This window comes from Pongo pygmaeus, chromosome 11 (assembly GCF_028885625.2).
Source record: "Pongo pygmaeus isolate AG05252 chromosome 11, NHGRI_mPonPyg2-v2.0_pri, whole genome shotgun sequence".
In the NCBI taxonomy this organism is placed as follows: Eukaryota; Metazoa; Chordata; class Mammalia; order Primates; family Hominidae; genus Pongo; species Pongo pygmaeus.
Genome location: NC_072384.2, coordinates 41,491,842 through 41,512,694, shown reverse-complemented (window position 1 = coordinate 41,512,694; position 20,853 = coordinate 41,491,842). Strand labels below are relative to the sequence as shown.

At 36.4% G+C, this 20,853-nt stretch overlaps 1 protein-coding gene across 1 annotated transcript in view; it reads left to right on the top strand.

Annotated features, from left to right (window-relative positions):
- The first annotated feature begins 609 nt into the window (after window positions 1-609).
- LRP1B (LDL receptor related protein 1B) overlaps window positions 610-20,853 on the top strand; it is a 1,896,287-nt gene continuing 1,876,043 nt past the window's right edge. Inside the window, exon 1 of the mRNA XM_054478394.2 lies at window positions 610-922. Within this exon, the coding sequence (XP_054334369.1) occupies window positions 727-922 (196 nt within the window). The 5' untranslated portion in view covers window positions 610-726. The remainder of the gene's footprint in view (window positions 923-20,853) is intronic.

The following is a 20,853-nucleotide window of genomic DNA, read 5'->3' as shown; positions in this document are numbered from 1 at the left end:
TGTTTCTGCTGAGTCATTAAATTTTGCCTCTTTGTCCCCAGGTGCTGCTCAGCATAAAAGTTAAAAGTGCAATTCAGGAAGCACTGGGATTCTGTGTAGAGCCGAGGAAACCATTTCCCTAAGAGAAGCTCTGTGCCTTGGCTTGTCCTTCCTTCCCGGGAAGGAAGCTTCCGAGGAACGAAGGGATCAGCCCGCTTTGCCTGCAGAAGCAGCCCTGTGCTCGGCTGAGGGTTCCCAGCCGGCTGTGAACTGCGGAGCATTGTAGGCGCCTGGCTGGCTCAGCCCAACGCAGAAGTCTCTCCCTTCTCCAAAGACCCAAATCCCTACAGAACCAGCTTCGAGTTACTTTCCCTTCAAGGGGATTAAAATAATTGTGATTTGTGGTGACCTCCGTTCGCGGTGGTATTTTCCTGTTGTGTTAAATGCCTCTTACTAAGTAATAGATGTGATTTATGTGGACGACGAAGGGGTGTGTGGTGGATTCGGTGATTAATCAGTGAATTCCCATCCGCTGGCATCTCTCACTGCCCCTCTTGCGTGATGTAAGATCAGACGTACCCTGCATTGAAAAGTCAAGACACACGGGCGGCTCGCTCGCGCTCACACACGCTCTCCCTCCTCTCTCCCGCACGCGCGCATCCCTCCACCTTCCACATCCTGCTCCAGGCAGGAGAAGGCGGACTGGCTGGACTCATTGAGCTGAAGAATTTCCAGTGACATTTGTAAATGACGCCGCTCGATTCCGGGCTCCAAGCGGCCGCTGCCGCCGCCGCCGCCGCCGCCGGGCCGAAGGTGCCGCCGAGCAGTCTCCAGCGCAGGCTTCCTTACCGGGCGACCACAATGTCCGAGTTTCTCCTCGCCTTACTCACTCTCTCGGGATTATTGCCGATCGCCAGGGTGCTGACCGTGGGAGCCGACCGAGGTAAGGAGAACACCTCCCCGCTCCCCTCCCCTGGCTTCCTTGGCTTTCCTGCTGGGCGATGCTTGCAGATAAGTGAGTGTGAAACTTAAGTCCTTGCAGCTCCGCTCCCCGGGACCAGGTGGCTACCGTGCGCTGGCCCCGTGGGGGGTGAGAGGTGCGGTGCGGGGTTTCTGAACCAAGTGCCAGAGTCCTCGGCACCCCCACAGCTTTTCCTTTTGGCCGTTTCCCGGTCCCCATTTTGTCCCCTCCGGGAGTGTGTGGACTTGGCTGTGCGCTTCTGTCCGCGCATCCTAAGCGCTGCAGATGTTGGGATGAGAATTCGCATTTCCGAAAGACTTCCCTCCGCGATGGCGCTCACCTGCGAGCTTTTGAGAGCTCCAGGTTCTCCGCGTTAAGCGTGTCCGCCCTCAACTTAGATCCCAGGTTAACTTCCTTACCTGCTGCATTCGAGGTCTGTGGAAGGGCGAAAGCGCCGAAGCGCCGATTCAAGCCCCTTTCGTTTCTATAGCCCCTTCCTGGGGGCAGACTGGGGTCAGAGTCCTTCATCAGCGGAGAGGCTTTTAGGGCGATTCTGGTCGCATGCACCTGCTTGAACTTGACTTTTCGATTCTGAGGGTCTGTGACAGAGCCCAGGTGCCCTGAGGGGCTAACCCACCCCTGGAGTGCCTCGCTCCAGTCTGGCGCTTTGCTTTTCCTTTTTCTCCAAGCAGCTGGTGAATGGTAGAAGTTTAGATGGGAATGGATATGTGGAGCAGAGGAGAGAAGAGGTAGGAATTAGAGTAAGCCGGGATTCTATAAACTTTTCATCTGGAAAATCAAGAATCCCTGTGCGAGTTTAATAATCTTTGACAACAGATGCACTGGTGAAAAAGGGAGGAAAATACTAGATGAATATTTGGGGCACTGGCCCTGGCCTTGGAATGGTTAACTGGTTAAAGTAAAATCAGAAGTATCACAGATCTTTTTTTTTTTTTAAATCAGAAAATGAGCTTATATTGACTGGTATAGTTCAGCTTTTTAGTTTAAATAAGAGAGAGAGAGAGAGAGAAAAGAAACCCAGATCCCAATGCCAAGCAAATAGGCAGAATGTTGCATTGGGAGATTTAGTTATTGTATTTACATGAAGCAGATTATGAATTGACAAAAAATATTGCTTCATTGTAGGAAAGAACAGGAGAATGAACTGCAGTGTTTCTATTCAACCTGCTGTTGGCAGCCAGATTCTAGCCTTTATAACATACCCACACGTGTTATTTCCTCTACCAGTGGTGGGACTAATCTGAGTTCCTTTAGGAAATCTGACACTTACTGGTGATAATCTTTTAAACATACCATTGCCACCTAACCATAGCTTCTGAACTTGCTCAACTTGCCTTGAAATTGGTGTGGAATAGTTGGAAACTATACTGATGAAATGGAAGCACACAGCTCTCCTTGAAATGATGATGTCTTTGATCTGGAACAATCAGCACTCAACCTTTCTTAGGAAAAATGTTTGAAGTTGGACCAGAGCAGATGAACAGAATGGAGCTTTTCAGCCCAGTGTGCTAGCAAAATATAATGGTACTGGCAGACTACTGCTATTGGGCTCTTCCTGATTGAGTCTCCAATCTCCAGAAATTTGACTTCATCTAGAGCTGAGTTCTCAATGCTTTTGTATACATTTATGGGGATAGAACTATTGCTAACATGATTGGAGTAAATATCTGAAGAGAATTTTGTATAGAACATAAAAAAATACAGACCCCCCAACTTTCTTCTGAGATAGAATATTAAATAACTAAGAGGACTATATTTGGTGCCAATTTAGTTTCTTGAGGGAGAGGAACAACTAAGATAGAAGCAGAGCACATGGTAAATGATTGCTAGTTTTTTTCAAAAAAATGAAATAGTGTCGTGTTGTATCACCACGTCCACATGAAGTACTATATCAGATAGCACAAGTAAAAATAATTGTAGACCAGCACTTTACCACTATTATATATTTAACACACTTTCAAAACTGTTAGAAAAGAGCTAAAATTCTCACAGTTACCAAAAGTGAAAAGGATGGGCCCCATTTGGAAAAAGGAATTTTAAAGAGAGAAATCTTGTTGAAAGTTAAGAAAGAAAGTGTTACTGCATTATGACAAGCTTCCCTCACTAATATGCTGAAACAGAAGATATGGGAATATAAACTCAAGAAAGAGGTTAATGAGATGTAACTTTCTGCACAGGCTTATGTCAATCATCCTTGAATAATAGAACAGGCATGTGAATTAGACAGGTGCATTTTGTAGTGCAAGAGCTAACTGCTTGACAAAAAATGAGAATTCACATTTAGGTTCTACGTGTACTTACTGTGTAATAGGTAGCTTCTCAAACTGTATGAACTATATCAGAAGTGTTTGTATTACCTTCTAGCTGTGTTTTTCCTTTATACATTCATAAGTATAAGTTCAAACATTGTATTAAATAGAAAAAGGCTTGAAACCAACTCGTATGTTTATGTTCAAACCATATACATGCACTTGTCTTTTAATTCCTTATTGTTTATTTTATTAGCTTCTATTGATTTTATACAGAGCTAAACTAAGGTACATGTAAATTTTTATTACATTCTATCACATCTTAAAAAGGAAACATCTTTGTAACTCTTAACAGCCAAAATTGGAAGATAAATCAGATTCACTTAGAACCAACTAATTTGTCATAAAACAATGTCATATCATATCAAAGTATTGCTTGATAAGGATTAAAACTTAAAAGGAAGTACATCTTAAAGTGTCAAATTTTCTGAAAAGAAAAGGGATTGAGAGGCCTAATGCTAGTCTCTGTTAAATTCTCGAGTATGATACAATGTGGAGACACATTTCCAAATAATTAAAGTTCACACTGTTACAGTCATTTTAATGTATCTGTATAGAAAACCATCTAATAATGGCAATTAAATGTATATCAAAATTTTAATCTCCCCTCAAAGAAGAATGAACTGCGATCTATGTCTCTTCATATGCCACAAATAACATTAAAGTTTTGTTTTGAAGAGGTTGCTAATCTTTGAATTTGTTCTTTTTCTCTCTTCTCAAGCTCAAATTTAAACTGAGTAAGAGAGAAAAGAGAAAATGGAAAAGGTAAAGAAAGCATTTAAATGTGCTAAAACAATAAGAAAGAATGTGACTTGCAGAAAACAGAATTCAGGAGGAAAAAAGGAGTTAAGAGAAAGCTGAAGATAAATTTAGGAAAAGAATGAATGGATGGATGGATGGATGGATGGATGGATGAATGGATGGATTCTGTCATACATCAGAATCTGAATCAGTATTTCTTGAATAGATTAAAATATCTTTAGACAAAATAATTTATTAAAATGTTTTTATCTTGTTATTAAAAACATTATATGAAAATATTTACAGTATAAAAATAATTTAAGGAAAGTGCCACCAGTGTGAATCTGAATATAATTAGACCTCTAAGAATGGAGAGAGACATGAGAATATTGCAGAAAAATTAAATATTAACTGTGTTAGAATTACAAATATGGAAGTGATTTTTTTAAAATGTTAGTGAAGGCAAAGGAAATTTTCTTAGAAAGGGTGGTAGATGAGTGATATGGTTAATGTATTCTTAGGACTTAGATGACACTTTCTAAATGGTACTTGTCTTTCAAGGTAGAGGTATGCAGAAATACTTAGTTTGCAAATCTATTGGATCCAGGACATTAGTTTCTTGCCAGTTACCTTGTCAATTTCTTTTCTCAGCCTATGGGATACCATAAAAATCAGCTCCATTTAAAGTCACCTGAACTGAACAGGACTTGGTCTTCTATAAGGATTATGATGTTGAGGGAACTTTATGTCTTCTCTCCATTCTATATATTAATATGATCCAGTTTTTTATGTTTCTACCATTAATTTTTGTATCTTAATATGAAATGTGCAACTCTCCCTCCCTTTCCTTCAGCATTTTCCTGGTTATAGGAATTCTGTGTAGTAAAAAGTACCAATCAAACATACTGATAGATTTCTCTGTCTTCTGCGGCTGTCTGTCAAAACAATTCTTGTACAAAGGAAACACTTGTCTTCATTCTAGATAGGTGCATTCAAAGAAAGTAGAATTAATCCTAAAAGTTAAACATGCCTGTGCCAGCATGATATCATTCATCAGACTAAGTTAGTAGTAAGTGGAACCCACCTATACAATTGCCCCCAACCCCGTTTTTATCTCTGTGTGTGTGTGTTTATGTGTGTCTGTATATCTGCTTTAAAATGGCTTTGCTTGGTGCAAGCGCCATTAAAAATACCAATCTGGCTTGAAAATTGGTGATGGTTTTTATGAACGAAACTTTTGCTTTTCAAAACTCCAGATAAACATGTCTATTTATCTAGACAAAAAAAAAGTGAAGTGAAAAAAATTTTGAGTAATTTTTTGACTCATAGCATGTAATATTCTAATACATTTCGATATAACAAGTATTTTGTTTTAACAGAATCTGACTGTGTGGCAGAAACACGTGTCAAAATTATCTACTTTTGAAATGAATATAATTATGGTATACCCAATGCTTATAAATTGAAGCAATACATTTAGTAGCAGAATGCAAAAGAAAATAAAGCCAAAGATTGAGTTCAATTATGAATTAATCAGAATATATGCTCAGCCAAACTCCTATGAGAAAATATCGATGTCTACCTTAGATAGTTTTAAAACTTTTCTTAAATTTCTTCAAGAAACCTGGCTTCCCCTATATAATCCAAGAATAATGACCAAAACTATCTTGATGCATAGAAAGGTCAAATAAGAATGTTTTTCTTTTGGCTTTGGCAGAGGAGGGGAGAGAGTAGGAAAAATTAGCTAACCAAACAGAAAAATGTCAAGGGATGCTTTTTATTTTCTTCTGTGGAGTTGCTATACATTTTCACATGGATAGCTATTCCCAAATTTAACCTGTATTACAAACCATTATCTAGAGACATAGAAATGAAATTGCAACAGAGCAGTCACAAATTGTATAGTCTATAGGCCTTGAGAACATTCTCCATTTATTTTATTTTGGACGGAGATTTTTAAAACTTATTAGTTTTTTGGGATAAAATATTATTTAAACAGTAAATAAGACAAAAAATGAAAATATCTCTAAAAATAATTTGAGTTTTTAAAAGTTGGTTTTGGACTAATTTCCATATGTGAGTTCCACTGGGACAGAATGAGTGTCTTCACCTCACTCACTCAATTTTGAAAAGTATTATACTTGCAATAGTGTTGAATCTCTGTTCTGGCTCTTCAGTGCTCTCTCATTTGAATAACATGTCAATCTCACCAAGTACATCTGAACCCTCTATTTTAGAGAAAGGAGAATGAAGGATTCAGGAGATTCTGCCATCCAGCACAAGTAAGCTTACATCTTCAAAATGTATATGCTGTTTTGTTTTTTTTTTCTGTTTGTCTTCTATAATCTGCCCTCACAATTTTAAATCTATATTTTCCTCTTCATAAATGATCAGATGGCCTCCCTTTTTCCCCTGGCATAATTACAAGGCCAAGTTAGAAAATATGTATTATGTATTGCTCTGTTCTAAATTGAGTGATATTAAAATGTAGAGTCAGTCTCACTCTCTCCATCTCTCTTTCTCTCCATCCTTTCGATTTAGGCTATCTCTATACAAGCCCACATATTTTGACTGAGCTCCCTGACTAAACTAATTGATGAAACTGACTAGTAACTAAATGGAAATCAAAACTATTAAATAATAGCCATACATCCTGTAAAAAAAAGTAAGACTGGTCTTGCAGGAAAAGCCTAAATTGAGATTCTATGAAGAAACAATAACAACAACATATTTCCCTGAAAGAATTATGCAACATATTTCCAGTTTGCAGAGCAAATCATATGTGCTTTTGCTGTTGTGCCTCTCATACTAGGCAAATGAAATATTTTTGGTAGTAACTACATATTTATGTAATGGGGTGTTATACAAGTTTAAAACACTATTAGAAAATAAATAAGTATTCTGAATTCATTTCTACTCAAAGAGAATTTACTATATTGAAAGTGGAAATTTATTATTTTTCTGTTTGTCTTTACTTTTTAACTGAATTTGTATTTCTCCATTTTGTGAAACATTAAAAAAATTTAAATACATTCCAAAATCTGGTTTCAAAGGTTTTCTCTCAGTAAAGAATATATATAGTAGAAATCATTCATAAACTGGACAACAGGATTAAATGCTCTTTTAAATATGACTATAATAATTTTCTTATGCAGTCACATTGACTTAGTTTTAGTCTACAATTAGGTACCCAGTTATGATTTTTAAAAATGCAATGGCATGAATAAATAAATGAGTATACCCATTTGTTCATCTTATTCCCTATTATTTCAAATTTGTAAGTATCATTAGTGGAAAAGAGTAATGCTCATTTGGAAATAATCATGTTTCAACGTGATTGGGGTCTACTTAAGGGGGAGGGTGTGAGGAAGAAGAGGAGCAGAAAGGACAACTATTAGGCACTGGGCTTAACACCTGGGTGATAAGATAATATGATCAACAAACCCTTGTTACACAGGTTTACCTATGTAACAAACCTTCACATGTACCCCCAAATCTAAAATAAAAATTTAAAAAATCATGTTTTTCTATTGTTCAGTAACTCTACTCATATTTGTTTAATAATGATGTATTGTCTACATTTGGGATTTCTTCTTAAATATTGCAGAATAGTTGTAAATATGTAACCCTTTTCAAAGGTGTCTTTACCTTTAGTAAAGAAAGAAAATTAATTTTGGTTAATACATTTGTACCACAGATTCATTTGTTTAATCTTATTTTTCTCAAATATAAGCTTGTATATAAAAGTTTCTCAGATATCAGCTTGTGTATTTAAAAGTTACCATTTGAACATGAATAATATTATAACTATATCCTTTACAGAAGTTGGGAAAGTACCTTTTCATATACAATTTCTTCCAACTTTGTTAAGAGAAAAATAACAAAAAAAAAAAAAAAAAAAACTTCTTGAAGAAGATAGATCATGTTGCCTTGCTAAGATACTGACATTACATTTCATCTCACAATGCTTTCTTATTAACAGTCAGACATCCTTTCCTGAGTTGCATATGCCTCATTGTCCTGACTGGCTTAACCTTCAGACCAAAGATAGGTATTGTTGAAACATGACCTCATTTTAGTCAAAAGAATATGTTTCTTCTTTAGGTGAGATCAAGGTACCACCTATCGTCTCTTGTTTTATTCTTGCAATCAATAGGACATCCCTTTCTAACTTTGCCACATTGCATTGACATCCTTCAAGACTTCCAAGACTGCTTAACTTTAGAAATACGAATATATAATTCCTTAAGAATTTCTCTACTGCTGAGTTTTTCTTTAATGACAATTTGTCATCTTAGCCCTTTCTTCTTAAAATGAGAAAAGATAACTAAAAATGAGTTTTGGGGAGAAATGAAACTTAGTTGTGGTTGCTTTGTGTGTTCCTAGCATATCTTAAGATATTTGTGAGAAAGAAAATCTATAGGTCTAATGCTGATAACTGAAATGTGTTTAGAATCATCTGTTTTCTTTCAAAACTAGGGTATGTAAGGAAAGGAAGAAAAACAATGCCAAGAAAGAGAACTTTGATAGTCAGAATTTACTGAAGCTTCTGTCCACTGCTGCTGAGATCAAGTAGCTGAGCTAATTGGAACCTTAAACTTTTGCTAAAATAGATATTATAGAGATTTAAAAATGATTCAGTTTTTAGATTATCTAAGACATTTTGTGCATTTCCAAAGCTTTTAATGGTATATTTTTATTGGGACAAAAATGTTAAAATAGCAAGTGTGCTTTATTGAAATATTCCACTTTATTCAACTTTATTAACTTTTAAGGCATTTTTTCATGACTAAGAGCTGGAAGTACAATGATAATGACACCACCTCATGAGTGAGATTCTTGCCTCATCAGGTGAAAGCACTACAGATTGTTCCCACTGGGCATCCATATTTTTGAGATTTTCATTAAGCGTAATAACTACATCAGATTTGTAGATGGAATTACTAACTCAGAATTCAGGCACTCTTGCTGAGCGCCCTTGTATTGACGTCATTTCTAACACAAAGACTAGCAGTTCAGGAGCACTATATTGATGTCCTGTAATACAACAGCACACTAATCTTATTTGCAAGAAAATTTGATGACTATCCAACATGATCAACATTTAGAATATCTAAATCTAAATGTTGAATTTACATATACTAAATATATCAGATATTCAGAACTTAAACCTTCTCCTTTGTCCGTTGTTGTATTACACTCAATTCTACAGTTCCTTCTCCTACTAGCACGTTTTCTTCCTATTTTCACTTGCTAGTGATCTTGTCAAATATTTGGAAATTAATCCTGACAGTGAAAGAACCAACATCTTAGCACATTTCGACTTTTTTTGCTATTCTCATTGCTAGGAGAACATAAAGTAATGAAGGGCATGAGGGTTTTACCTTGTGTGTACTTTCATCTGGGTGTCTGTGAAAATACCACCAGAGTTTTACAGAAAATTGCTCCGACCCATTCTGAGAAGATAAACATAGCTATGACCCTAACATTCTGTGAGTGCACAGAGTGTAATGTCTGTGAAAACACATCGTATCATGTATTGCATTACATAAATACCTATTATTTTATTAATTATATTATTTGCTTAATATAAGTTACTAATAGCAAGAAGCTCTTTACATTTTCAGCATACCTTCGCTTTTTATTCACATTTTTTTTCCTGCTGAATCACATGATCCTTGAAGCAACTCATATGTAGTTGGTGATCATTCATGTGTTTATTCACTCATTTGACAAAGATGAACAAATAGGTGGTAATCACTGTTTTCCGGGGTTGGAATGTAGCAAGTGAACGAGGTAGACAATGTAACTGGGCTGATAGGGCTTTACTGCAAGAGGAGACAGAAACAGCAGACAAATAAATAAATAACATCCTTACTAAAAAGAAAGAAAAATAATGTAATGTGACTGAGGACAATGCAATTGGGAGTCGTAGTTATAATCACAGAAGGCCTTCTTGAGTAAGTGACATATTTGTTAAAACTAAGTGACGAGAGGGGACAGGCTCTGAGTCGTCTAGAGGGAGGAATTTTCGGACAATGCAATTGGGAGTCATAGTTATAATCACAGAAGGCCTTGTTGAGTAAGTGACATATTTGGTAAAACTAAGTGACGAGAGGGGACAAGCTCTGAGTCGTTTAGAGGGAGGAATTTTCTATGCAACCCTTGAGAGGAAGTTGTGACTTTGGTATTTTAAAGAAAGCAGGTCACTTTGTCTGAAATAAACTGTGTGTGTTTGGGAGAGAACAGAAGTAGAGAAAGCCATATTTATGGTGAAGTCAGATTAGGTCAGGTGGGGTCATGCAGATCAAAGTGAGGCACTTGGGTTTCGTTCTGATTTTGAGTAGCTACTGGCTGTCTCATCACAGGTGGAAATGATGCAACTTACTTTTTAAAGAGATCATGCTTGGTCTGAAAAGAAGGACAAGAAGGGAAGTGATGAATCCAGTTCAGGGATTATCAAATTCATCCTGGAAAAAGATGTCGATGGCTTGAATGAGGGAGTAGTAGTGGCAATAAGGACAAGCTAGAACAGAGATTTGCATTTTTAGTTTAGAAAGATTTTCTATAAGAATGAATGCAGCACCATTCTATGTATTAGGGAGGATAGGCATGAAATAAAGCCTCAAAAGATAATCTTTCGGGGAAAGGGTTAATATTCTAATCAGATAATAAATTATTTCAGGCTATTTTAAATGGGTACATTCCATATTGTAGTGTCTTTTATTGATTTGTGTAAAACATGGTTCCAATAAAAGTCACATGATGGTCACATGTGGGCCCTGCAATATTGTTTACTTTCTTATTCCTTTTTCTTTTATATTTCAGAATTATTAATACCATATTTCCTAACACCCTGTGTTTACCTATGCCATGTCTGTAAAATGGAATTAATTGAGTCTGACTCACAGTATTCTTTAGGGAATTAGTTAAAATGATACACTTAGCAATGTTTTAAGCATTGGCAAATATGGAAGCAATAATTTTGCTGTTATTTCTATCAATATAAACCAGCATAATAGCAAAAGAAACAGGCATTGGCCTATGAAGTTTCATTTGGGTTTGTTTGTTGAAGAAATTTGCAGTGTTTTAAAGAAAGAGCTCCTTTTCAATTGTCCCTGAATTCTTGACATGATTGAGAAGAGTTTGTACTGACACTCAAGTTCCTGTTGATGAATATTTAATTAGGAAAAAGGGAAGAAATTGTAACAAAGCTATTATTGGCTGTATTCATCACCCTCCCTGGAAATTCCAAGAAAGCTGTAGTAAAGGCTGGGCACGGTGGCTCACGCCTGTCATCCCAGCACTTTGGAAGGCTGAGGTGGGCAGATCACCTGAGGGCAGGAGTTTGAGACAAACCTGGCCAACATGGTGAAAACCCGTCTCTACAAAAAAAACAAAAATTAGCCAGTCATAGTTGCATGTGCCTGTAGTCCCAGCTACTCAGGAGGCTGAAGCAGGAGAATCACTTAAGCCTGGGAAGCAGAGGTTGCAGTGAGCAGAGATTGCGCCACAGCACTCCAGCCTGAGCAACTAAGTGAGACTCTGTCTCAAAAAACAAACAAACGAGTTAGTGGGTGCAGCGCACCAGCATGGCACATGTATACATATGTAACTTACTTGCACATTGCGCACATGTACCATAAAACCTAAAGTATAATAATAATAATAATAAATAAATAAATAAAATAAAATTAATCAAAAAACAAACAAACAAACAAAAAACTGTAGTAAAGAAGTAAGTGGTGAGGATCTACCAGGTTAGGAGAACCTACCAGGTAAGAGTTTATGATATACGGTTATTACCTGTTGGACAATTAGAGCCCTTGGATTATTCTTATGTATCTACACATTCATTGAACAAACATTGTAGTGCCTGACATGCTAACATGTACCAGCCTCAGTGTGATTTGTAGACTTGGAGGCAGAAATAACCACCCTATTAAAACCAGAACTAGAAATAAAAACACTAGCAATTGTACAACTTCGGATTGTCAAGGAAATCTTGCTTGTGGATAGGGATCAAACGGTTTGGGGTCTATTTAGTCCTTGTTGAAGCTGAAAAGGAAAGAGAGAGTGAGAGGCAGAGAAAGACAAAGAAGGAAAGTTTTATAAAACTGATGGAAAGCAAAAATATCACAGCCTAGAGAATATATGAAAAAAAGAGAAAGGAATACACTATTTGAAGGAAATATTGTTACTGTTAAGCTGATTGAATTACCCTGGGTCGTAAGGTATTTGAAGATTGTTTTGGGATTTGGTTCCTATGATTTTTTTCATTGCTCTGTTTTCTCTTTTGGTGCTTTCTCTCCCATTCTCTACTTTGAAAAAAAGTGAGGGTTTAGGTTTATAAGTTGATATTCAAATCTGCATTTCAGAGTACCAGCTTAATCCCCAAAATATCTCACTCAGTTTGTTTTTAGGTTATGAAGAGCATCTAAACAGAGTGCCAAAAAGGCAGCTTGGAGTAATCAACCCTTTTAAACACTGTTTACTTTATATTGCTGGACCTGCAGCATTATGGAAGAATATACTTTACTTCATCCAGAGAAATTACTTTGGAAATGCTACATGATCATTACAAGTAATGTATAAGAAAATAACCTGCTTTCTTAGTTTTCAAGCATGGTATGTTTTTAGACTTAAGGAAAGATATACTAAACATGCATTAGGTTAAAATGAAAAGGGATTCAAAACTCAGACATTTAAAATTTTAGAAATGCCTAAATAAAATATTGAAGCAAAAGATCTCAACTAATTTATTTGTTGTGTAAAGAGCTTACATGCAGGTTTGGTAGATATTTGCTAGTTGCATGTGTAGAAATCTAATTTGTCACTTTAAGTTGACTTTTCATTCATGTTGTCAAACCCTCCTTGATAATTTGGCTCGAAAATTTCAATGCTAAAATCAACATTATACCTCGAAATAAGTTAAATATGAAACGTACCAAAATTTTATTAAATTTTACAGTGACTGAACCAAATGAAATTTGAAGCTGGAGATTTTGCATTAATATTTAATTTGGGACTCACTGTAAATTTGTTTGCGTGTACTGTAGCAGAGGGGTGCCAAATGTTTGGAAATAAATTAATCTAAGTAAATAAAAACAGCAGGAAGGGGAAGGGTTACTTGTATATGTGTGAATACGAGGTATGATTTATGCCCCCTGACTAGGACTCTGCTCATATCACACCAAAGTCTGCTGAAGGGCTTTTTTCTTTCATAAGGAAAGTACTATGGGAACAGGTTCAAAATGAATATAAGAGAGTTATTTATATATTAGGTAAAGCAAAAAAATAATAATTACTGACTGCACACTCACAGTTAAAGTCATTTGGGCAGGAAATGTTGACCCCTTGGAACAGATCATAAACCTGCTGTAAAGAGCCAAGGGAAATAACCAAAGTGTATTCAGATAGCTGTTAAGCCAGGGAGACACCTGAAAAATCTAGCAATAGCATGAAAATCACTTAAATAAAAAATAAACTTTCAGAGGCTGAAGCTACTTGAATTTACCAAGATTTAGAGATGAATGCCAAAGAGGATTAGTAAAACTCTTCCATGCAAAATACAACAGTAATGGCTCCATCATGACATTGTAAACCCAAGCCCGAGAGTCACTATGAGACAATTGAGTGCAATTTGTAATAAGAATAACATTTCCTTAAAAAGCAAAAAAAAAAAAAAAAATCATATAAAGGAACCTGAAGTAGGAATCCTGCCCTTTTCCTTCCCTTCTGCAGGCAAAAGAAAATGATTGGCAGCTTTTCTTCTATAGTTTCACAGAGAGAAATAGGGTTGACTGTGGCTTCTGAGATTCCTAGACTCAGAGGAAAAGGCTGCTTAAATTTCTTTGCTCATCATGTCAAGTAATGGCACTCAGACATATTTGACTGATCTTTATGAATTAAAAGTCAAGATATAGGGCAAGTTTTGCAAACACAAAAGCGTATAGCAGCCAGGCTGGTCAGAAGATGATGTGGGTGACTTGTAAATTGGAGAAAATCCACGCTGTCCAAAAGGGCAGCTGATATTCAACTTGAGCAGATTCTGGCCTTGTGTGAATGTGGGCCCAGGGTTACAGGCCTTTAAGACTGGCTGGGAATCTGAATTTTTATGCAAAATGTCCTAAGTTTTAAATATTGCCTATCAAGATAAAGCAGAAAACATACACACAGACTCTCTCTCTCACACACACACACACATACAAACACACACACACACACAAATAAAAATCCATTGTGGGAACCAATAAAGCAAGTTACTGGATTCAACATTGAGGCTAACAGCCCGTGGTTTACTATGCAACCCCTGAGTTGTCGATATCAATAGAAGGCTGGACTGGGTCACAATGAAAACATACTTTACTTGGTGCACTGCAGGCAAAAGATGGCCCTAGAGAGCCGAGCCTAATGGCAAGGTATTTCGACTGGGCTATTATGGCAGGAAGTGGGTTCGGAAAGAAGAATACGAGGATGAATCCTGCATTTCTGCCTTCACATCTTCCTCCCCCTTGCTAAATATAAAGCAGAATCGGGGAAAAAAAGTGGATGCAGAGAAAATCATTAATGACCCAGCAGAGGGTTAATGATATTAGACCCAATTGTGATTTAACGTAGGATCATGTTTCTGAAAGTGCTCTAAGAAACAAAACTCTCTTAATACCAATGAAGAAATGCTAAGCGGAGATTTCAGCCTTAGCACTGCAGGGGCCTGGGGGAAAATATTCCATGTGAGAAGTAACAGCACGTGGTTGAAACAACATTACCATGTCACACACACATTGTTAGTGAAATGTGAAAGGAAATAAAGAAAAGACAAAAAGGGAGCAGAAAAAAAAATACAACAAAGGGAAGACAGCAGAGATATGATTCTGATAAGTAGACAAATTCTCATACTGAGATACAAATGAGATTACATTTAGGTTTGTATTTTATCTTTCCGTTCCTTGGGAAGCTGTGACTAAACAAGGGCCAACCGTGTGCTCTATTAGCACACACTGACTTCAGACTTCATATGTGTGTTTCACATAAGAATTAGTTTATCCAAACTCATTATTTGACAAAGAATTTTTTAACTTTATATTTTGATGTAATTTTAGACTTACAGAAAATCTGTAAGTCTAATACAGAAAGTTTCCATACACCCTTCAACCAATTCCCCAGATACTAACATAATACATAACTATAATACAATATTAAAACAAAAATGTAGCATTAGCAAGACAACATTATTAACGAGGGTATAAATTTTATTCATATTTTACCAGTTTTTTCCACTAATGACCTTCTATCCCAATATCCAATCCAGGATGTGGTGTTCACTGCATTAAATTGTCATGCATCCTTTGATTCATCCAATTGGTGAGAGTATCTGTCTTTCATTTACTTTTATAACCTGGGCTCATTTGAGGACTGCTGGTCGATTCTTTAGTAACTGTCCTACAGTTTGGCTTTGTCAGATGTTTTCTCATGATCAAATGGAAATTATGCATTCTTGTCACATAGAGATGTGCCCTACTCAGTATACCCTTGGGAAATGCATGACAATATATCCTATTATTAGTTATGTTAATCTTGATCAATTGAGTGAGGTGGTATCTTTCTCATTCTTTTTTTTTTTTTTTTTTTCAGACAGACTCTCGGTCTGTCACCCAGGCTGGAGTTCAGTGTCGCGGTCTCAGCTCACTCCAACCTCCTTCTCCCAGGCTCTTGAGTAGCTGGGACTACAGGCACGTGCAACCGCATCCAGATAATTTTTGTATTTTTAGTAGAGACAAGGTTTCACCATGTTGGCCGGCTGGTCTCACACTCCTGACCTCACATGATTCACCCGCCTTGGCCTCCCAAAGTGCTGGGATTACAGGTGTAAGCTACTGTGCCCAGATGCATTCTTTCTACTACACATTTATTAATTGGAATGCTTCTCTAAGGAAGAGCTGTCACTTCCCCCATATATATATGTATGTGTGTATATATATATGTGTATATGTGTATATATATGTGTATATATGTGTATATATGTATATACGTGTGTATATATATACAAATGTATATATATATATAAATATTGGTATAGACTCACAGATTTTTTTTTTTTGTAATATAATCTAGTACTATCACTGTTGATTTTCCCACTCAAATTGTTCCGCCTTTGGCCATTGGGAGCTCTTTCAGTTTGCCTCCTCTACCCTTTGACATACCCTCAACCTTTTTTGAGCGCTTTCTTATTTTCTAACACTGCCAGATGCTCCAAGCTCATCTTGTATTTATTTTCTCTGTTTGCAGCCTGGAATCAATCACTTCTCTAAAGCATTTCATAGGATGTTGAAGTTTTACAGACTTCTAACTGAATGCACTCTCTTAAGTATCATAAGGTTATCTTAAAGGTGATAACCAATTGCAAGAACAATTCCTCTGTTAACATGTGTTACTGTTCTAAAAGAAATCATTTTGCTCATTACCTCATGTATTTCTATTTTTAATTTTTATGGATTCATAGTAGTTGTACATATTTATGGACACGTCATATTTTGATACAAATATACAATGTGTAATGATTGAAACTGGGTAATTGGGATTTTTATCACCTCAAACATTTATTATTTCTTTTTGTTGTCAACATTCCAAATCTTTCACTTTGAAATGTACAATAAATTATTAACTATAGTCACCCTATTGTGCTGTCAAACACCAGATCTTATTCTATCTATCTAAATGTATGTTGTAATCATTAACCAGCTGCTCTTCATTTCCCACCCTAGCACATCTTTCCCAGGCTCCGGTATCTATTGCTCTACTCTCTACCTTCATGAACTCCCACATATAAGTAATAACATGTGATACTTGCCTTTTTGGGCCTGGCTTATTTCCCTTTTTATAATGCCCTCCAGTTCCATCTATGTTGCTGTAAATGACAGAATTGTATTCTTTTTCATGACCGAATAATATTTCATTGTGTATATGTACCACATTTTGTTTATCCATTCATCTTGATAGACAATTAGGTTGATTTCATATCTTGGCTATTATGAATAGTGCTGCAATAAAAACAGTGGCACAGATATCTCTTTGATATGCTGATTTCTTTTCTTTTAGATATATACTCTGCAATGGGATTGCTGGACTAGAACGACTCAATACTTTAGTTTTAATATTCACTGCAATAATTGATTATATGCTGACAGATTCTGAATTACTATGATTACAGAAGGTGATGCTTCTTAAGGCATTTGAAATCCACTGTTTTCAAAGTTTCTAAGGAAAGATATAGATAAGTTTTATAAAACAGACTACTGCATATTGATCCTTTTTCAGGAAATCTGTGTTAGGTATGTTGACTTAAAAAGAAGCAAAAGCAAGTCTTATAAAAGACAATAGCAAAGGATTTGATCCGAATTGGCAGGTAAGACAATGGGCCAAAAGGATTCTATATCTTGGCTTGCAGAAGGGAGTGCATAGATAAGTAGATGCTAGATATAGTGAATGGGTTTGATGTTTCGGACCACTCATGACCAATTGGTGGTGGCTGTTCATACTGCTGTATAGAAAGAGATCCTATACTGAGTCTGGATTCATTGGTAAAGGGCATTGTTATCAGTTAGTGATATTTCCAGTGATCACAGCTGGAGGACGTATAGGAGTTTGAGCATCTGGCCTGCTTAGTTACCATTTCTGGTTGAGTTAGCACAATAAGAGGCTCTAGTAATTATCACTGAAAAGGACTGTGCCTGTCCATGGTCCAGAATTCCCAATGAACTAACTGGTAAAATCCCAGATAATGGAACAAGCATTGCTTTGAATAAAAACAAGTGTCCAGAATCTTCTTGAAAGGCCTAGGATCTCCACTTTTTCAATGTACACACGTATTTATTTATTTACTTAGTTAGTTTTGTTTTTAGTGCTGCTTCACCATGAACACAACATTGTTGTGTTCTTTTTGTTTTAAAATTTCTGGTGGCTGATGAGACCTTGTTCTACATGATCATTTCCACTTTCTCCTAACTTTGAAGCTACATTTGTTTTTTTTTTTTTTTTGGAAACTGTAAAGGTTACTCCTAACCTCATTCTCTAAAAACTTTGATTCTTCTTAGATATTTGTATATATCCAGTTTTAATGAGGTATTGCTTAAAAATTATAGATATGGAATTACTAATCTGACAATTAGTTTAGCTTCTGATAATAGCTCTAGTAAGGTAGTGAGAAACAGAGCTAGTTGGAAAGTAATGCAACACCCATATTGAATTTTTAACAACTTAATACATTTTAGGAAATGATCCATCTGAAAGGCATTATGGCTTGCTGAGAAAAGCTGTACACTGGGAACCAAGAGAAGTGGGCTTGATTCCCAGCTCTGCATCTGACTCACTCTTTGTCCTTGGGCAAGTCACTTAGCCTCTCTCTGTGTCTATTTCCTGTCTCGTAAAATCAGGAGAATAATGCATAAAGCCTCCCACCTCACCAAGATATGTTGAGGCTGCATTCTATAACCACCAGGGGGAAGAAAGGAATCTTTCTTCCCCCTGGTGGTTAAGTACCAACTTATTTTTATTAGCATCTAGTTAGATTGAATTTTGCAATAAGAGCATGGAATTACAAATAACTTCAAAGAGTCCTTTAATCCATGACTTTACACTGGAATTTTATTGCAACACACATTGCTTTGTGTTAATACACCCATTGGCTAGCAAGAGGCTTTGAGAGTCTTGTGTGTACATAAATATTCAATGCCTCAATCTATTTGAGTACCTACTATAGAGTCTTGTACTGAGCACATCAGAACCCATTCGAAGAGTAGAAGATAGAATCCTGGGGAGAAGAGGCTTAAACATGAGAAACAATTAGAGAACGCCATCTAGAAATATTTATTCAAAAATGTTGTTGTCAAGATTCTAGTTTAGACAATGAGGAAATCAATGTAGTCTGGAAAATCACAGAGCAACGCCATGCAATAGATGGAACAAATGCCTCTGATTTTATGACATCTTCCATGATTCCTCCAGTAAAACTCATCTTCTTTATTTCCCTCCCGAATTTGGTAGCTCATTTTACATTTTTCCAGTTTTCTCTATCGTTTATGGCTTTTTTAAACGTTTTTCTTTTTAACTACTATATAATCATGGATCACACATTATATTTGGTTGTTCTTTTTCTTAATTCTCCTTTTATAATGAATTGTAGTCCCTCTGTATTTTTTTCATGAGTTTGACCTTTTGAAATGATTCCGTCACTTATAGAATATTCAATATTCTGAATTTGCTCTGACTTTCTCATTATTTTACCTATCTTTGTCCTCTATAACTGATATTTTCTGTAAACTAGATATTAGATCTATAGGCTAGACTAGAGTCAGGTTAAGCATTTCTGGGCGGAATGTTTTCTGGGTGGTGTTAGGCATCTGTATATTAATAACTGTGATGTAAGTTATCGGTACATGTAGTAGTAGAATTCATAGCATAGATGGAAAGGCACCTTGACGTAAAGCTTTGCAGCTTCTGCTTTGCTACCATACTCAGTGGCAATATGGTGTATCATTGTATAAGAAGATACTGCACTTATATAGCACTGTGACCTCTGATCAATTACAGTATCTCTTCAAGTTTATATTTTCTTACCTATAAAATGGGGATAATGATACCTAGTATACATTATTCTTTTGAAGTTTTGAGACAATACCTGTTTTTTGCACTCAATTAAAGGAAGTTTATTAGTAGCAGTATTAGTAATAATGTTTGTTAAACTAGTAGTATTCAGTCATATAGTCCTGCATGATGAAGATATTTAAGATTGGCATTGATTCCACAAACAGAACAGCATTACTGTTCATACCAGAATCCCCATTGTAACAGATGGACTTTACCTGTTTGTTTGCTTTTTTGGTTGTTTAATATGCCACCATGTGGTATGATTTAAATGGAGGATATCATCTTTAAATCCTTTACAGAATGAATCAGGTTATAAACAATCCAATAAAGAAGTTAAAACATTATTCATGGACAAAAGGCTCTCTCAAGACTCTCATGTTTCTTTGCCCCATGATCATTTTTGCTTCCTACTACTTGAATGCCAGGAGAGAAATGTATGTGCAGGATCCAGGAGCCTACACTTGAGCTGTTCCCAGTAATTTACAAAACACACATTAGGGTTGAGGTAATGAGATAAAATTTTAAAGTCAGTCTGCTTGTCCTCAAATGCAGGCTGTATCACTCGTTAGCTGTGTAATGTTGGCCATGATACACAATCTCCCTGAACCTTCGCGCACCTCTTTGCAAAAAAGCTCAAAGGGATGTTGTGAGTATAGAACAGATTTATAAAACTCCAACTCAAAGTGACTTGCTAACACACACTAAGCATTATTGTAGTTTTATTATTACATACATACTTTTCTGGATCTCCAGTTTTGCCCACAGTGAGCAGTTATTAATGCGTAGAAATCAGTGAAGTTTAGAATAGGAGAGATCAGGGCTGCTGCAAGGTCTGTGCACTGCACAAAGGAACTACATATAAAAATTGAAAGGAGGAGTGACATCCACATTGCATTCTATTTATAAAACTATGTGCCCTAATCCGAGGTTGCATTTGTCCAAAGATGCCTTTTTCTAATTAGCACAAAAGTGCCATATAGACTATTGCTGCCTTAGATGGAAATCTAAGCAGAGGGAATTGCAGGAACAAAATTAGTGAAGAAAAAGAGAACCAATTTACAATAGGTTGTTCATTATGATACAGTTAATATAAGATGAACTCCTGAAGAGTGAGATACGTAGGAGATGTTCTTTATAATCTGCTGAACCCAAGGTGGGCTTTAAAAATAGTTTCTAAAGGAAATCATTAAGAATTGT